General features: G+C 38.2%; 1 protein-coding gene across 1 annotated transcript; it reads left to right on the top strand.

The window, feature by feature from the left end:
• The first annotated feature begins 12011 nt into the window (after positions 1–12011).
• Positions 12012–17728, top strand: LOC103412580 (protein NUCLEAR FUSION DEFECTIVE 4-like). The gene is made up of 3 exons (XM_008351127.4): positions 12012–12761; positions 12843–13693; positions 16862–17728. The coding sequence occupies exons 1-3, from the start codon at positions 12426–12428 to the stop codon at positions 17331–17333; spliced, it is 1659 nt and encodes a 552-aa protein (XP_008349349.1). The 5' UTR covers positions 12012–12425; the 3' UTR covers positions 17334–17728.
• The last annotated feature ends 122 nt before the right edge of the window (positions 17729–17850 follow it).

Raw genomic sequence — 17850 nt, 5'->3', positions numbered from 1 at the left:
ACTCCATGGCAGCATATCTAGCACAAACACAATTGTTGCTCAAGCACTTACCAGATCACCCAAATTCCTTGAGCGGCAAACAGTCATGCAGATGCTTTGGCTCGCCTCGCCTCAGCGGTGGAAGACAAGATTGGGAGAAAAATTTAGGTCGAATTGTTGGCAGCACTAAGCACCATGGCTGTGGAAGTGTGCAACTTACAACAGAGGGATAGTTGGATTACCCCGATTTATATATTCCTTACTCATGGCACCCTTTCAAATGACAAAGTCCAAGCTAAGAAAATTCGATACAAGGCTACCCGTTACTTGATCATTAATGACCAACTCTACAAGCGGGGTTTTAACCTACCATACCTAAGATGCCTTACGCTCACAGAGGTGGAAACTGTCATTCGGGAAATATATGAAGGAGTCTGTCGAGATCATTCTGGATCTCGATCTCTATCACACAAGGCTTTTCTCCAAGGATATTACTGGCCAACACTCCACCAAGATGCCATCAAAATATCCTGATCATGTGATAAGTGTCAACGCTACGTAACTATTCCTCACTCCCCTCTCGAGCCGCTCACTCCTATGATCAGCCCTTGGCCCTTCGCCCGATGGGGAGTTGATTTGATCGGCCCAATGCCTACAGGGAAGGGCAAGGTTCGCTATGCAATCGTTGCAGCTGACTTCTTCACAAAGTAAGCAGAAGTAGAACCCTTGGCAACCATTACTGAGGCAAAAATAGAATACTTTGTATGGAAGAACATCCTTTGCAGATTCGACATTCCCAATGCGATAGTCACTGACAACAGGCGACAGTTTGACAACAAAAAGTTCAGGATGTTCTGCTCTAAGTTCAACATCAACTTATTTTTTGCCTCCCCAGCTCATCCCCAGTCTAATGGACAAGTTGAAGCCATCAACAAAATAATCGAGCGAACTTTGAAAACCAGCTTGAACAAGGCTAAAGGTTGTTGGCCATAATTTGTACCCCAAGTTCTTTGGTCATACCGCACTTCGTATCGGACATCAACAAGAGAAACCCCATTCTCACTTGCCTTTGGTACAAAGGCAGTTGTCCTAGTTGAGCTTGAGCAAGCAATGTTCCAAGTCCAGAACTATGTGTAAAGCGAAAATGACAAACAACTTACCCTCAACTTAGATCTAGTCGAGGAACACAGAAACCAGGCTCACTTGAGGAATGTCACCTACAAGCAGCGCATCTTTAACTACTATGACTCAAGGGTCAAACCTCGTTCTTTCAAAGTGGGGGATTGGGTATTGAAGAAAAGATTACTCTGCGACAAAGTCCTGAGTGAAATAACACTTAGTCCAAACTGGGATGGACCATTTGAAGTTGTTAGCATCAGTCGCCCTGACTCCTACAAGCTTAGAAGCTCCGATGGCAAGACCTTTGGCCATCCATGGAACACTGATCACTTAAAGTACTATTATAAGTAAACTTACATTGTACAAGTGTTAAGCTTCAGCCGTTCGGCATCCTATGTAACGAAGACTATTTGGCATGAATTCAATAAAGAGGTGATTTAGACAACTCGATCATAATCCTTTTACATTCCTGGCAATGAAACACTCAGGTTCAAAACTTCAACATGAATGCTTCCAACATGAAACAAAGTCTAAGTATATGTCAACAAGACTATACAAATAAACGAACATCTTCATAGTATATTCGTTCAATCATACATTCCAACACATTCATACATAAGCCAACTGTGCTTTGAAAGGGTTTAACATACTTTGTGTCATTCGACACTTGCTACAATGTGCCTAGACACCTTGCCCTTATTCTCACAAACCAGGTGATGAAATGTGAAGAATGAACTCATCTTCATGCTACCAACCAGGTGATGAAATGTACAACATTCTCCTTCATGCCATCAACCAGGTGATGAAATTTACAACTCGTACTCTAATATCATTTGGCAACTTGCCACTTATGCCACCAACCAGGTGAAGAAGGAACTCATCTTCATGCCACCAACCAGGTGATGAAATGTACAACCCGTACTCTAATATCATTTGGCAACTAGACATTCAAGCCACTAACCAGGTGATGAAATGTACAACCCGTACTCTCCTTCATGCCACCAACCAAGTGAAGAAGGAACTCATCTTCATACCACCAACCAAGTGATGAAATGTACAACCCGTACTCTCCTTCATGCCACTAACCAGGTGATGAAATGTACAACCCGTACTCTAATATCATTTAGCAACTTGCCATTCATGCCACCAACCAGGTGAAGAAGGAACTCATCTTCGTGCCACCAACCAGGTGGTGAAATGTGATGAAAGGTGATGAAGGAACTCACCTTCGTAACACCAACCATATGATGAAAGCAACTTACCATTCATTCCACCTACCAGAAGACAAGTGGTACAACTTGTACATGTGAACTCCTAGCATTCACAAATAATCAAAAACTCTCAAGCTTGACAACTCAACTAGGGGAGCACTTATGTCCAACAAGAGTTATAGTCACCAACAAAGTCTTATTGCAAGCTAATAGTTGATTTTCCAATCCTTGTTATCTCATCCACTTGATCTACAATGCTCCATATGTAAGCATCCGCAAGGCAGCAGTAATTGTTTGCGCAAGAAGAAGACTTAGAACATGAAAATCATCCTCTTTTTTTTATCATGGTTGCAAATAGCACTCATGATTTTGTCGAACAAACGTCGTTGCATTCTAAAACGATATCTAAAAACATGATCAGGGAATACACAGTTGGGGAAAAAATAATCTTCCAAGAGATTTTTACCTCATCTTTCCCTCTTTCCATCGAAGTTTGCAGCACGTCTGGGTCTGGATATTTGACCCACAACTTCCATGACACAGCGAGAATGTGAGGCCCTCTGCCTTCTATGGTCATCATCCTCATCCGTCTCCATTACGAAAGCCTCATCTCCACCTCCACCTTCCTTGAGATTGACCAATTCTTCCTGTTGTGCCAACAATCTTTTATGTTACTCCTCAAACTGTTTATACACTCTCCTTGAAGAAGACATTGTAAGAACTCAAGATTTCAAAACGATGAAGAAGGATTCTGAGCTAAAACGAAGGATTGAGTTTGGTGTGAGGATGGATGTAGGGATGTAGGGTTTATATGGACAAAAAAAAGAAAGGTTGAGGTTCTAGTTATGTTTTTTTCACACAAACATTATATGAAAGCTTTGGTAGAAAGTGTTGAAAATATTGAAATATGGTGTAAGGTGGAAGATGATGGTTAGGTATATATAGGAAAAAATAATAATTTTTTTTATGTATTTTTAACAATTTTTATTAAATTTTTTATTAAGTAAATTAATATGGACCGTTGGATTTGAAAAAGATTCAAATCCAACAGCCCATATGCTGACACGTGGCCAACGGTTATAATTCTGACCGTTTGGTATATATTTTTTTTTGAACAAAAATCGTGGATTGTTGATGTTCAGAACGGACGGCCTAGAACTCGCCACGTCATCTAGCCGTTCAATTTCAAATTCAAATTTTGTTTACCGTTGGAAATCCAACGACCCAAGACGGGCCACGTGGCCTCCCCATCACATCGGTGAGTGCGCCTGCACATGCGAGCCCCAGCTCTAATTTTTAAATGGCATGTGACGTCACGATGGCATCAGCATGACGTCACATAAGCCAAGCCTTGGCTCAGCATATTCTGGGTCGGCCTATGGGACGACTTGGGCTGGGCTGGAGTGATTTGGCTGAGGGCCGGCCTGTTTTGGGTGCTGGCTGCCGGGTAATCCACTCCCGGTGGATAAATTTAGAGAGATTATATTCACACACCCCAAATTACTTTCTCCATACTTTTTTATTTTTTTTAATATTTTATGATATTCTAAACACCAATAACACTTGATAGATAAATATTAAAAAACTAAAAGGGTGTAGGGAAGTAATTTGGAGTGTGTAAATATAATCTCTTTAAATTTAAAAAGGAAAGAGAGAGAAATCGGCTTTCACAGAAAATGAGAGAAGAATTTAAGGAATTCTGCTATTGATATTCCTCATGCTTTGTATTATTATTTTTTTTTTTGGTCATACTAGAAACTTTCATTTAGTATTTGTACACCCAAAGAGGAGTGTTGTAGTTAGAATTATAGAAAATGTATGATTGTATAAATCCTAGTAGATTATGTATAAGAATCTTATGAGATCTAGAAGATTTTTTTTATTAGTGTTTGTATTACTTGGGAACTAATTTTTCTCTCCCTTACTAGTATAAATAAAGATATAAAGATAAAAGTCAGTGGCCCTCTGCAACCCTAGCTGCCCCCTTTCTCTCACATAGAACCCCCCTAAAGTCCCCTACATCACCACGGACTCCTTCTTTTATGGTTGGGTCGGCAGGCAACCCCCTCTCTTTCTCTTTTTCATTCTCCCATATATCCCACTACCTACTCCCTCAAATCCTCTTCCTTCCCTCCCACCTAATCTTGCCCCCTTCCACCCCACTTATTCCTAGCCCCTCTCTTCCCTTCCTTATTTTTTTGTCACCTTTCCTCAGTTTTTTTTCGGCTTATTTATTTCCTTGTTTGTGGTAACCCTCTTAATTTTTAGTTTCCTTGAGCTTGTCTCAGGTCTGGACTTTTATGCCCCTTTCTTGCTCCGTTGCTTTCCCCGTCGCCAGTTTTTCACCGTCGACCTTTGTTACTATGCCCATAGTGTATCTTCGATCGGCGGTGCACTTTGGTGTTGAGTGGTTGTTAAAGTGCTTTTAGCACTAGTTTGTAGGATTATGGGAGCGCTTTTTGTGCAATGACTCACTTATCTCCATTTTCTGTTCATCCATCTTGTTTGTAGTTCTTCTTATTCGTGGTGGCAAATCGGCGATAGCGGTGCACTTGCTCTTTTTGGGCATTTTTGTTGTATTTTGTTTTGGGCTATGCTTGTATTTGGACTACCTTTTGACTTTCTAATTCATGTAATAGTTTTTTTAATTAAAGTAATTGGCACATTAGATCTTCAAACAAATGTAGAAGCAGTTGATGAAGTTGTCTCGTCTAATCAGCATAAGTAGCAAACGTGAGTCTCATTTAAAGATTGCACATAGACGTAAAGTTACCCAAACCCAATTATGGTAAACTTAAATTGGACAAAACCCATAGCCTAAGGAAAAAAAAGATGAATTAATGCAACATGTCGACACTTAACCTCTTCATGATGTAAGTAGTAAGAAAACACACACAAGGGTATGACCATCGGGTTTAGGACGTAAGTAGTAAGAAAACGCACACATGGATAGCACACAAGTGCTATAATTCTAATTACCACACTTCTCTATGAGTGAGTAAATACTAAAGTAGTTGACGCATCAGATCTTCAGGCAAATATAGAAGCAGTTGATGAAGTCCTCTCGTCTAATCAACATAAGTAGCAAACACGAGTCTTAGATAAGGATTGCAATAGAGAAGTACGGTCACCTAAACCCAGTTATGGTAAACTTTAATGGGACAAAACTTAGATCCTAAAGAGAGAAGGTGAGTTAATGCAACATGTTGATACTTATCCTCTTCAAAACATAAATAGTAAGAAAACGCACATAAAGGTATGACCATCCCGAAGTGGGTACCTCATCAGGGTTTATGACGTAAGTAGTAAGAAAACACACACAAGGGTAGCACAAATGTGCTATAATTCTAACTACCATACTTCTCTATGAGTGAGTAAATACTAAAGTAGTTGACGCATTAGATCTTCAAGCAAATGTAAAAGCAGCTAATGAAGTTGTCTCGTCTAACTAACACAATTAGCAAATGTGAGTCTCAAATAAGGATTGCATATAGAATTAAGTCTCACCCAAACTTGGTTATAGTAAACTTAAATGGGACAAGACCCATACTCTAAGGAGAGAATGTGAGTTAATGCAACACAACAATACTTAACCTCTTTAAGACACAAGTAGTAAGAAAAAGCACACAAGGGTATGACCATCTTGAAGTGGGTGTCTCGTCAAACCTTATCAGATTAGCAAAATTCCAGTGGAAAAAAATGCTCATGATCTAAGGAAAAAAAGTATATTAAGGTCAAACAAGTAAACTTTAGGATACTCCTCCTGAGTTTTCAATGCTCCCCCTGAGTATACTTCAAATTCACTTGGCAAGCCCCAAGCATGTGACGTGGGCTTATTTTAGCGTGAATACTGGTAAGCGTGATAAAGCTAGGCGTGGCGAATATGCGTGGGTTTTCATGAGCGTGGGATAATTGACACAAGTGCAAGGCTTAATTAATGTAATATGCCATGATTACGAATATAATCTCTTCTCGATCCCGCACCTTTGCATGTATTTGGGCTCGGCTTGTATAACAATTGGGACTAGTGACTTGATTGGGTGTACATGTAACATTTTTTTGCCACAACAACAACAAACAAGAGTTTAAACTTATGATGACAAAAATTTAAGGGAGTGGATAAGAGAACAACAAAATGAGGTGTTCGCAAAAAGAACCGCATGCCATTTAAACTTTGAGGGCACTATCACCCCTCGCGGAGGATTAACCTAGAGAGATGATTATGATGTATTTGTTCTAATGTAGTTTGTTGTCTAGATTATGTTTATGCTTATTAAAAATGTTGTATTTTTTGTTATTGCTTAAGAAGTACAATGTTGCGATTTGTGTTTAATGGTTATGAAATAAAATCTTGTAGTTTGAATTTAACACATAATAAATAAAATTGTGTAGTTTGTATGTTTAATGCTTAAGACATAATTCAACGTTTGTTAAGTGATGAAATTTGACTTTGACAAGTGATGAAATCTAACTTTGCCCGAATTTGAACTTTTTTAGGTTAAAAAGTTCATAATTTTTTTTTGTTAAGATAACACGTTTGAAAATTGTCTTAAGAATTGACACACCCTGACCTAGATTGAGGCATGTTGGTCGTCACGTGAGGGTGACGTAGCCATGTGCACAGTGCGGAAGCAATATTAATATAAGGAATGCGAATAAACAAAAACCAAACCAACTAGAGTACTAGATAAGATAAGGTGCAAGTGTGATATTAAGTGTGATTGCACAACCAGAGCATAAGTAGCCTAAGTGCAATCCAATAGGACGAATAGTAATTATACAACACCAAAGGTGATCCTACATTGGTGATAATCTGTTAGAACTTCCGTCAAATCCTTGTAAGCTACCAACACGCACTCCTACCTAAAACCTGGAGGGGCGCAAAACAGAAAGTGTGAGTGAGCAAAAACAAAGCTTTTCAAAAACCATTTCGACATTAAAGATAATAACCCCTTGCCGTAAAAACTGTATAATTTCCCAGAAAATAGAATATATACATATCTCAAAACCATGCTCAGAATAGTAATATTCAAAAGTATATCATGCCAAATATCTCAAAATAACTAAATAAGTAACTTAGGTGAATTAACTCATGAGAAATAACATATCAGCCGGATCCACCTAAAGTGGCTTGTACGGCTGAATCTATAGCTCAACAAGTATGCCTGCACATGAGTCGGAACCACCTAAAGTGGTCTGTACGACAAGACTGGGTGTAAATAAATACGCTCTAGTGCTACGATCACGCGAAGACTATGCGAATAATCGCATGTCACCTACGAGTCAGAACCACCTATAGTGGTCTATACGACAGGACTGTGCACCTAACTTGGATCTAAGGTGAGCGTATGGTGCGAGAGGTGAACATCACATGAAGGACTATGCCCTAACCATGGGCGAGAGCACTAACACCGGGGTGCAGGTTTATGAGCTCTCAACACATTTCACATAATCATCAATTCACATAAACAATCTACAACTCACCTGATATTTACTTGAGCGTCCACAGCGTCAAATCACATATATGCATACTATACTAATTCATAGTCTAAGCATAAATCAATAGGCATGGCATTTCGAAACATAATTTCATTTAAATACATTTTCTGGGAAAAATACCAAGTATATAAGTATATACTGAAAACCAAAAGCCCACTCACTGATATGTGGAAGGGTCGTAGCCCTCAAGTCTCACTTGACTACGCTCGTCCTCTGGATAGGTCTCACATATATGTGAAACAACTATATAAACGTTATTTTAGAGCACATAACTAAAACTAGGTAATAACTTCTCATACATTGCTCAATTGAGGTGTTTGAATATACCACTGTGATCTACTAAACCCCATGAACAACCCCATATTTTTAGAAAAAATTTCCAACGCGCCGCCTACGCTCAGGCACATGCCTGGCACACTGACAGATTCCCTAATGGCGTTAGGGAATATTCCGTTACATATATGCATATGCCGTTATATTTACCTGACAGCGTTAAGAATATTCCATCAAAATTGATGGAATATGCTCCTTCTTCTTCCTTGGTTCGCCGAAGTCCGGCGCCGACCACCGCTCCTTCTCCTTCTCCTTCCTCAAGTCTCACTTGACTACGCTCGTCCTCTGGATAGGTCTCACCTATATGTGAAACAACTATATAAACGTTATTTTAGAGCACATAACCAAAACTAGGTAATAACTTCTCATACATTGCTCAATTGGGGTGTTTGAATATACCACTGCGATCTACTCAACCCCATATTTGTAGAAAAAAATTCCGACGTTGATAGGAGCAAATTTATGCAACTTAGTTAGCTTGTTTCTTGGCATTTACTTAGTGTAATTCTTGTTATTTTAGTACTTTAAGCTATTTTCGTGTGTTTGTAGGTTCAAATAACAAAGTTAGCAACAAAGTGCTATTTGGAGCATTTTGGAGCATTTTTGGGCCAAGATTGGATAGTGCAAGCATGGAGACATGAGGATGGACGTTTTTGAAGATTTGAAGGCTAAAAATCAGCATGTGTGTGTGCAAGTGTGTTAACCTACAACTCCAAACATCCATCCACTACACCCATTACATCCACTCATTACCAAACATCCATCCACTACACCCATTACATCCACTCATTACCAAACATCCATCCACTACAACCATTACATCCACTCATTACCAAACATTCATCCACCACACCCATTACATCCACTCATTACCACAACACTCATCACTACCACCTTAATTAGATGGTGGTCCTCTCCCTAGCTTATAAATACATCCACCCTTCACCATAACAAAGGGGAGAACACAATCCACCCATCCACCCTTCACCATAACTCACCTATATCCATCCACCACCATAATTTACCACTCATCCATCAACCCACACCTTGTACTGCAACAAAGAGAAGAAGGAGGACCCTTGGACGTGCTTCCCATTCAAGTTGGATTGTTGGAGCGTTTTTAGGTGTTTTCATTCTTTTGTTTTCAATGTCTAAATTTGTTTATCTTTGCTTTGTGAGTATGAGGAACTAAACCCCCCTTAGCTAGGGGGAATTCGAAACCATATTCATGCTTGCAATATGATTTGATTACCTTCAGTTGTGATTTCATAAGTTGTGAATTCAATTTGTTTAACTGTTTGATTGATAACTTATTCGTGTATGTTTATTAAGAGTGCACACTTAGTTTGCATGCATGAATACGATGTTAGAGTATAATGGAGTTTCACCTAATAGTTACAAACTTATATTCACAAGTAGTGGAGGTCGCTTATAAACGATCGCGTTAAATAAATTCTTGGCAGGAGTTTCATGCTCATCATAGTAATGAGTGCCTCGTCAATACTTATAGTTTTCATAATGCTTAATCATCTTTGATTGTATCTTTATTGTGCTGTTCACGTAAAGAACTTTTGAAGAATGCTTGAATTGTTGTATGCGTTTTCCCATCCAATTCAATAACTTAAGGAGAACTTGAAGATTAATTTAAGCAGACTTAATTAACCTGGGGTGTTGAGTTTCATGATTGATCGAAAGAACAACTGAAAATTGGTTTATGTGCAAGTATGTCATGTGTGGAGAAGAACCTCCTAGCTAGCCTTCCATCCATTCAATTTACTCAAATTCGTGCAGATTTCATTAGTTCTTTAATTTACTTGTTTTGTTTTCAAATTCGTCAAAACCAAAACCCCATTTACTTTAAAGTGTTTTATTAGTCAAAATCTGTTTTGATTTGTGTTTTTAGGTGTCCCAAAAGTGTGTTAGAGTCCAAATCTACCCAGTTTATGTTTTTAGGCAGATTTGAGCGTTTTTAGCTTGTTTTGAGTCATTTGAGTTTGTTTTAAGTTCTTTGAGTCTAGTTTAGTGTTTTTAACTTTGTTTATATGTTTTTAAGTCAGTTTAGAGGTTTTAGCAAGCCCTCCTAATCCTCGATTTAGAACGATCCCTACTTGCATTTATACTACAATTTGACAACAAGAGGGTTTAATTTGTGTGTTAAGAAATTTTTCGCATCAGACGTCTTACGCGCAGACACATGCCTAGCACACTGACGGATTCCCTAACGGCGTTAGGAAATATTCCGTTAAATATAAGCATATGTCGTTATATTTACCTAACGGCGTTAAGAATATTCGGTCAAAATTGACAAAATATGCTCCTTCTCCTTCCTTGGTTCGCCAGAGTCCGTTGCTAGCCGCCACTGCAATCGCAGGAAACTAGAAAAACTTCAAACCTTAATATCTCATCCAATTCTCAACCAAACTTCATGAAATTTGTCTCAAAATGAAGCTCTAAACGAGAAGAACACATTCTTACCTTTCAAAGCTCCAAACCCTTGTAATCCAATGTTCAAAACTTTCCAAAATTGCTCCCAGAGCTTCATAGAGTAGTTTTAAAACTTCTTCGAGCCTCAAAACGCCATGAAAAATACACGATCGCCACTGAGCAACAAAGCCCTCGTCGGAGGTTATGGGTTCTCGAGTTTTTCGAAGTCCTCACGTCCACCCAAAGGTATGATTGTGATCCTGAGCTTGCAAGGAACCCAAAAATCACGTCCACAACCTCGATCCGTGCATGAAACGGTTGGTTGAAAACTTGTCCGTACAATTGTACGAAAATGGAAAGAAGTCCGAGAGGGAAGGAAAGAGAGAGAGTCAACGGGAGAGTGTGAGAGTGTGAGTGTGTCATCCAGGTTGCAGCCAAACAAAAACAACAAAACAATCTAACTTCCAATTGGGTCCAACAACTTAGGAAGAAAATGAATTGGTCCACAACCTAAGTTCATTTCACACAATCACAACCCAACGCTCAAGGGCAAAATACTAATTTCCACGCTCTCGAGGATAAAATAATATATATCTTCGAAACAGGCTGTCACATAATTGTTTAAAAAAAAGTTACCCTGTAATCAAATTTCTACATAAATAAATCTTAACTCTATATAGAGCACGATGGTATATAGTTCCTCATTGAGAGAGATTATTTTTTAAGAGCTTCATAGATTCCTCATACCTCTAAAATAGGCCATATCACTATTTGTTTTCAGCCCTATATAGACCCTCTCATTGAGGATATTCTTACCACCCGATGAGTTTGTTGCCCTAGCATCCTTGCCAAATGACATGTAGACATTTGGATGTTAATTTGGTTATATTTCGTGGAGGGGTAATACTAGGGAGACTAAAGTTGTAGATAAAAATTACAAACTAAATGATGTATCACCAACAAAAAATGAGCATCTTTATCAACGCTTAAGTAATAATTTAATCATCAACTTCCATGTTATTTATTTTATAAAATTTTGTATACAAATTTTATCTCGTTAACATTACACTCTCAAAGAATTATTATCAATTTTAATTAAACAATAAAGTTAAAATGCTATTTTTAAAATTCAAGTACGATATCCATTGAAAGAATGGGAATACATACAAAACGAGTTAAACTACAAACCTTAGTAGATTCCGAATTTGATACAATTATTGCTGACCGTAGAAAATGTCATAAGAATTTACACCAGTCCATTAACAAAACAATTAGCAGAAGAGTAATGTTATTCATAACATGTTTTTGTACCACATTTTCATATCATCTTAGGTGGCATTTGATGTGGATAGCCATATCATTTCAATTAATCAGATTTTTAAATTTAGTTCATTATTTAATAAACTAATAATTAAGAAAAATTAGATAATTAAATGATGATTGTGGTATACGATGAGTTTTTCTCCTTAATTTCCTTGGGTTTTGCAAATTTTTCAAATGATGTGGATGTCCATATTAAAAGTTACCTAAGATGATATAGAAATATAGTATACAAATATGGTATAAATAGCATTACTCTTAGCAGAAATTGGGAGAACAGTAGCGCGGCTGGGAAGAAGACACCAAATGCACCACCAACCCACTTGCCGCTTTAAGATCGACAGTGTCCACCGCCAATACAACTTTTCTTCTTTATTCAACCCAATGTCTTTTCATTCCCCAGCAAAAATACAATTTTTAATGTTTTTTAATTCAGAAGCTCTCTCTTTAAATGGACCGTTACTTTCAGCTTTTAATAGAAGCACTTGAGCAGCTAATCTTCAACCCTCACCAGTACGTTTTTTTCAGACTGACACAAACATGGGGTTCGCTTCCGACCGCTCGTCCGTTTCCTCCGCCACCAAATGGATGGGATTCGTCACCGCCGTCTGGGTTCAAGCTATTTCCGGCAACAATTACACCTTCTCCAACTACTCCGATGCACTCAAAACCCTCATGAGCCTCACCCAGCTCGAACTCAACAACCTCTCCGTCGCCAAAGACGTCGGCAAAGCCTTCGGCCTCCTCGCCGGCCTCGCCTCTGACAAACTACCCACTTGGGTTATCCTCCTCATCGGCTCCGTCGAGGGCCTGGTCGGCTACGGCGCCCAGTGGCTCGTCGTCAGTGAAAGGATCAAACCCCTCTCCTACTGGCAGGTAAAAAAAAAACTCAGTCGGCACTTTCGTCGAACACATAGGGTGCAACCCAACTAACAATTGCTTCAATTTCTTTCTCAGATGTGTATATTTCTCTGCATGGGCGGCAACAGCACGACGTGGATGAACACGGCGATACTTGTCACCTGCATCCGAAACTTCCGGCGAAACAGGGGACCCGTTTCGGGGATTCTGAAGGGCTACGTGGGTCTCAGCACCGCCATCTTCACCGACCTCTGCGCCGCTCTGTTCAACAACGACCCCGCTAGCTTCCTCCTCATGCTGTCCATAACCCCCTTCGCCGTCTGCTTAACCGCCATGCTCTTCCTCCGCGAGGTCACCCCTTCTTCCTCCTCCGCCGAAGACCACCGCGACTCCAGATATTTCTGGATCGTCAACGCCGGCGCAGTCTGCGTCGCCGTCTACCTCCTCGCCTACGACTTCATCCCAGACCCTTCGAACCTCTTCTCTCTAGTATTCTCCGTCATTCTCCTTATCCTCCTGGCGTCGCCGCTCGTGATTCCGGCGTACGCGTTTTTCACAGCGTGGGCCTCAAAGCCGGATCGGGTCGCGTCTGAGTCGGGTCTGGATCCGTATACCCGTGCAGACGAGCCGCTTCTGAGGCAGACGGCGGCGGACGATTCGCATCAGAAGCCGGAGGCGGATGCGGCGTCGGAGGAGATGGAGGCAAAGAGGAGGCCGGTTCTCGGGGAAGACCACACGATTTTCGAGGCAATGAGGGCGTTGGATTTCTGGATTTTGTTCGTGTCGTTTTTGTGCGGGGTGGGGACGGGTTTGGCGGTCATGAACAATATGGGGCAGATTGGATTGGCGATGGGATACGTCGACGTTTCGATCTTCGTTTCGCTCACGAGCATTTGGGGGTTTTTCGGGCGGATCGGTTCGGGTATGGTTTCGGAGAACTTCATCAGGTTGGTTTACCTAACACCCACTCTTCCTCTTTACATATATTTCATCGAATTAATTAATCTCCAATAGAATTATAAAATTTATGGATTATTCTTATTTGTTTTGCTTTGCTTTTTGACCTAACTTTAAAAAAAAAAATGCTATTAGAAATAGGACTATATGTGATAAAGTGTAGTATTACTAGAGTGCAATTTGAGTTGGGTCAACTCGAATCCATCTCTGTCTAGCTCAATTCCAAAATCGATTGAGCGGGTTAGAGTGAAGTAAAAATCCATCCAAATCCTCAACTCGATTATTTATCAGGTTGAGTTGGGTTGGTGCCTTTGCTTGTTCACGTCAATCCAAAGTCAGCCCGAGTTGTTCATGTTGTTCCTGCATATATTACACATCTCATTTCATATTATATAAAGCTAGGTACAAGCCTGGGAGGGTTATAATTGAAGTTTGTTATTTGGCCTTCTTTTGAACCATAAACGATAATGTTGATTTTACATTTCTTTTTGTTTAGTGATAGTATTGTCTTGTCATTTAATTTCAACTTTTCCTTTTATCAATATTTAATTTGAACTTTTCATGTTTGAAACTTTAGAAATTTATCCCACGCTATTTCATTTATTTTTTCTATGGATGTTGATGTGTAAAGTTGATTTTTAAATAGTTTTGTATTATTGGTTTAAAATTTGAGATTTATTTTATAAAATAATGTGTTATTGGATTGAATTTGATAAAGTTAGGCGAACTCGAACCCAACGCGAGTGAACTCGAACTCAAATAAACCGGCATGAATCTGAACCCAATTCAAATCCAATTAGGATTTTTACGTTGGGGTTGGGTTGACCAACTAACATGTCAAATCCGTTCGAGTTGCACCTATAAGTATTACTCTTTTTTTAAATTATTTTTTAAATTGTTAGGTAAGACCATAATTTTTTAATTCCATAGGGTCATTTTACATGTCATTTTAATTTATGGGTTCTTTTAGTAGGTAAATAATCACTTTACTATTGGCGCTCTAAAAAGTCGTTTGACGTTTATAATGTCTTGTATTCTCAAAGAAAAAGTGGAGTATTATATTTTGTGTGAACATTAGTTTTTTATTTATTTAAAATTGGAGAGACATATAATAAGAAGATCCATAAATGTTATCCTTTTAGTAGAAGTGTTTGTAGTATGCTACATTGCTATTGCTAGGCCTTTTGTTGAGAAATTATAAGTAGGATCTTTGAGATATATTTGTAGGGTAGAGTCATCCACACATTCATGTTTACTTGTTGCATATCTCGAATTTTCGGATTCAAGAAAATCAATGACAAAAAATTAACAATCATGTGTGTAAAGTAAAAATAAATATGTAAATCGTGCTATCTTACTTCTATATTTGTATAAAAATATCTGATTTTTTAAAATAAAATATTTGACAATTTTTTTTATGACAATACTTTAATAATACAAATGTTAGCTTCCAAACAGAGAGATTGATTTTTGAATTCGTTTTCTTTAATAAGAACCCTATTTTTTATTTGCTTTTGGGGTTCTTTTGACTTTCCCTTAAAGAATTGTTTCGTGTATTTTTTTAAGTAAATAATTGTTGGAAATATTTGTCTCCTTCTCCATCCTCCCCACTCACTCCTCTTTTTCTAGTATAATTTGTTTCGGGCGGTTCCATGCCAGTTTCCGAAATTTCGGATTAGTTAGGTTTTACTGTGTTTTTAAAAAAAAATGATTTCTGCTGTGTTATGAGAATAAAGAGCTATAAAATAAAATTGTTAAATATTTGGTAAACTTTTCTTTGTAAAAGTTCTTTTAACAAAAAAAAAAAAATAGTGTCCAAGTATTTGTTAAACTTTTATATAAATTATTGTAAATATTTTAAATTACTAAAAAAGAATATAATGTTTAATATGATATAATAATTGTCAAAAAAAAAAAAAGGAATAAGTAGGGGCAATGATTATAATTTTGTAAAATATGTGAGGGTTTACCATTTGAAAATTTCATTTAGATGCATGGTGGACTTTGGTTCTGCTTTTCTACTGTCATTAACAACAATTTTTTTTTTTTACCAAACACATTTGATGTTCTAGATTTTTAAATAAGCTGCTTTTTTAAAAAGTACCACAATCTCAAACTAGCCCTTCTAAGTCGCACTAAGAGCAAAAATGTGCTTTATTTGAGTTTTTTTTTTTTTGTTTCTAATTTTGGAGACCGATACGTACATATATTTGACAATTAAATATAATTTATGTGAATATTGTACTTAATACAATCAAACATATGAGGTTTAATACAATCAAACATATGAGGTGATTTTCAAATATTAAAGAAACATGGCTTTCGGGAAATATGGAAGGTAACATGCCTTTTGGTGAAGACCTAGATTTATAATGTCTTCCGTTTCCTTCCCATTTAAGTTATTTGCTCAATATCTATCTGCTGGATGCAACATTTTAGGGCAACTTGCTTAGAAATAAGCAACACGCCACTCAGTACTACGGTGGTGGTATTCCTCTTTACTTGAAAGTGAGAGGTTTTAGGTTCGAATCTCGTGGATGATGAATTCGATACCAAATAGGCTGTCCATTGTGCAGTTTAGCCGAAATCCTTTTCTTAATGTAAAAATATCAGTGTACTAAAAAAATAAAAAATAAACAACGCAAGTCTGGTCCAAATTTTAAGAAATCTTTTTTGTGTTTTTCCCCACAAAGTCCCTCTTATTTTTCTCTTTCAGATTACATACATAAATAACAGTACCCAAGTCATTCTTTTTATTTACGACAGTTTCATACATAAGTCCTTAATAGCATTACACTTTTGGAAAAAATAACAGACTTCAAAGTTCAAACTAATACTGTAGAAGAAGGAAATACCTACTTTGGAGTACACATGACTGCCATAGGAATTTCCAAACTAAGAATCAATTAGAACATGACAATTGACAATATAGCTGACGGTTTTTTTTCCTTTTCTTCTCTCCTTTTTTACGTTAAGTGTTTTCTCATTGTAGTTATTAGGGTTCTTTTCTAGTTTACCATAAAATATATTTTTAATTCTAGTTATGTTTTTGTACAAGCTTATGTAATTTTCAGAGTGTCTTTAAATCTCTGGATTGTTTTGGCCTAAAAAATTCAACCCGCATTTAACACTCTCTGGTTATAAATTTGTAATGACAGGAAAGCTGCAACACCAAGACCTCTGTGGAATGCTGCTTCTCAGATTCTAATGGCTGTTGGCTACATCCTAATGGCCATCGCCATGCCTGGTTCGCTATACATCGGTTCGATCGTCGTTGGCATATGCTACGGAATTCGTCTTGCCATCACAGTACCCACTGCATCTGAATTATTTGGTCTCAAATACTACGGACTTATTTACAACATTCTAATCCTCAACCTTCCACTCGGCTCCTTCCTCTTCTCCGGCCTGCTTGCCGGACTATTATACGACATGGAGGCTACCACCACGGAAGGAGGTGGCAACACCTGCGTTGGCGCACATTGCTACCGGCTCGTGTTTGTTATCATGGCCATTGCCTGTGTTATCGGGTTTGGTTTGGACGTTTTGCTGTCCATTAGAACCAAGAATCTCTACACCAAGATTCAAGCTGGCAAGAAAACAAAGAGAGTGGTTAATGGCACACAATAGGGTGAACAAATGTAGGACCTGGGACTAATTAACTCTTAGTCTACTGGTATCTATTCCGAGTTCGAATCTCCTTCTCATTCCCATTGCTCAAAGAAAATGATGGACTTGGGAGGCCAAGAATGAGAGATTTTTTAGTGCGATCGTCACACGAGTTGGTACACCACGTGTCCCTATATAAATGGTGGGTTATGTGTGTTAAAAGGTTAATAACTTACCATTTGCATAAAAACACATGGTATACTATCCGTATTCCCGTCACAACTAAAAATTTCTCCAAGAATATGAGGATTGATGGGCTTAATTTTCGCTCAGTGATATCCTCCATTTAGAATTAGAATCAAGCATGAAAATAAAGTTACAAATGGCCACGAAAATTATGTGGTTAAATTGTTTGATGGGCTTCCTTAACCACTCCCACTACGAAATTTGTATTGATTAGTTCGTGTTGGATTTAGTTTGTAATTACTTTCCTACCAATAGGTATGTTTTATGAACGAGAAATGCTAAGGAGACTGTT

This window comes from Malus domestica, chromosome 10 (assembly GCF_042453785.1).
Source record: "Malus domestica chromosome 10, GDT2T_hap1".
Classification (NCBI taxonomy): Eukaryota; Viridiplantae; Streptophyta; class Magnoliopsida; order Rosales; family Rosaceae; genus Malus; species Malus domestica.
This window is presented reverse-complemented; position numbering and strand designations above follow the sequence as displayed.

What these genes read in the sequence shown, in the direction of transcription:
- LOC103412580 (XM_008351127.4), top strand. Translation starts at nt 12,426, where the DNA reads ATGGGGTTCGCTTCCGACCGCTCGTCCGTTTCCTCCGCCACCAAATGG. An exon ending in AACCCCTCTCCTACTGGCAG is followed by an intron (nt 12,762 to 12,842) that starts GTAAAAAAAAAA and finishes TTTCTTTCTCAG; the next exon opens with ATGTGTATATTTCTCTGCAT. An exon ending in GTTTCGGAGAACTTCATCAG is followed by an intron (nt 13,694 to 16,861) that starts GTTGGTTTACCT and finishes TTGTAATGACAG; the next exon opens with GAAAGCTGCAACACCAAGAC.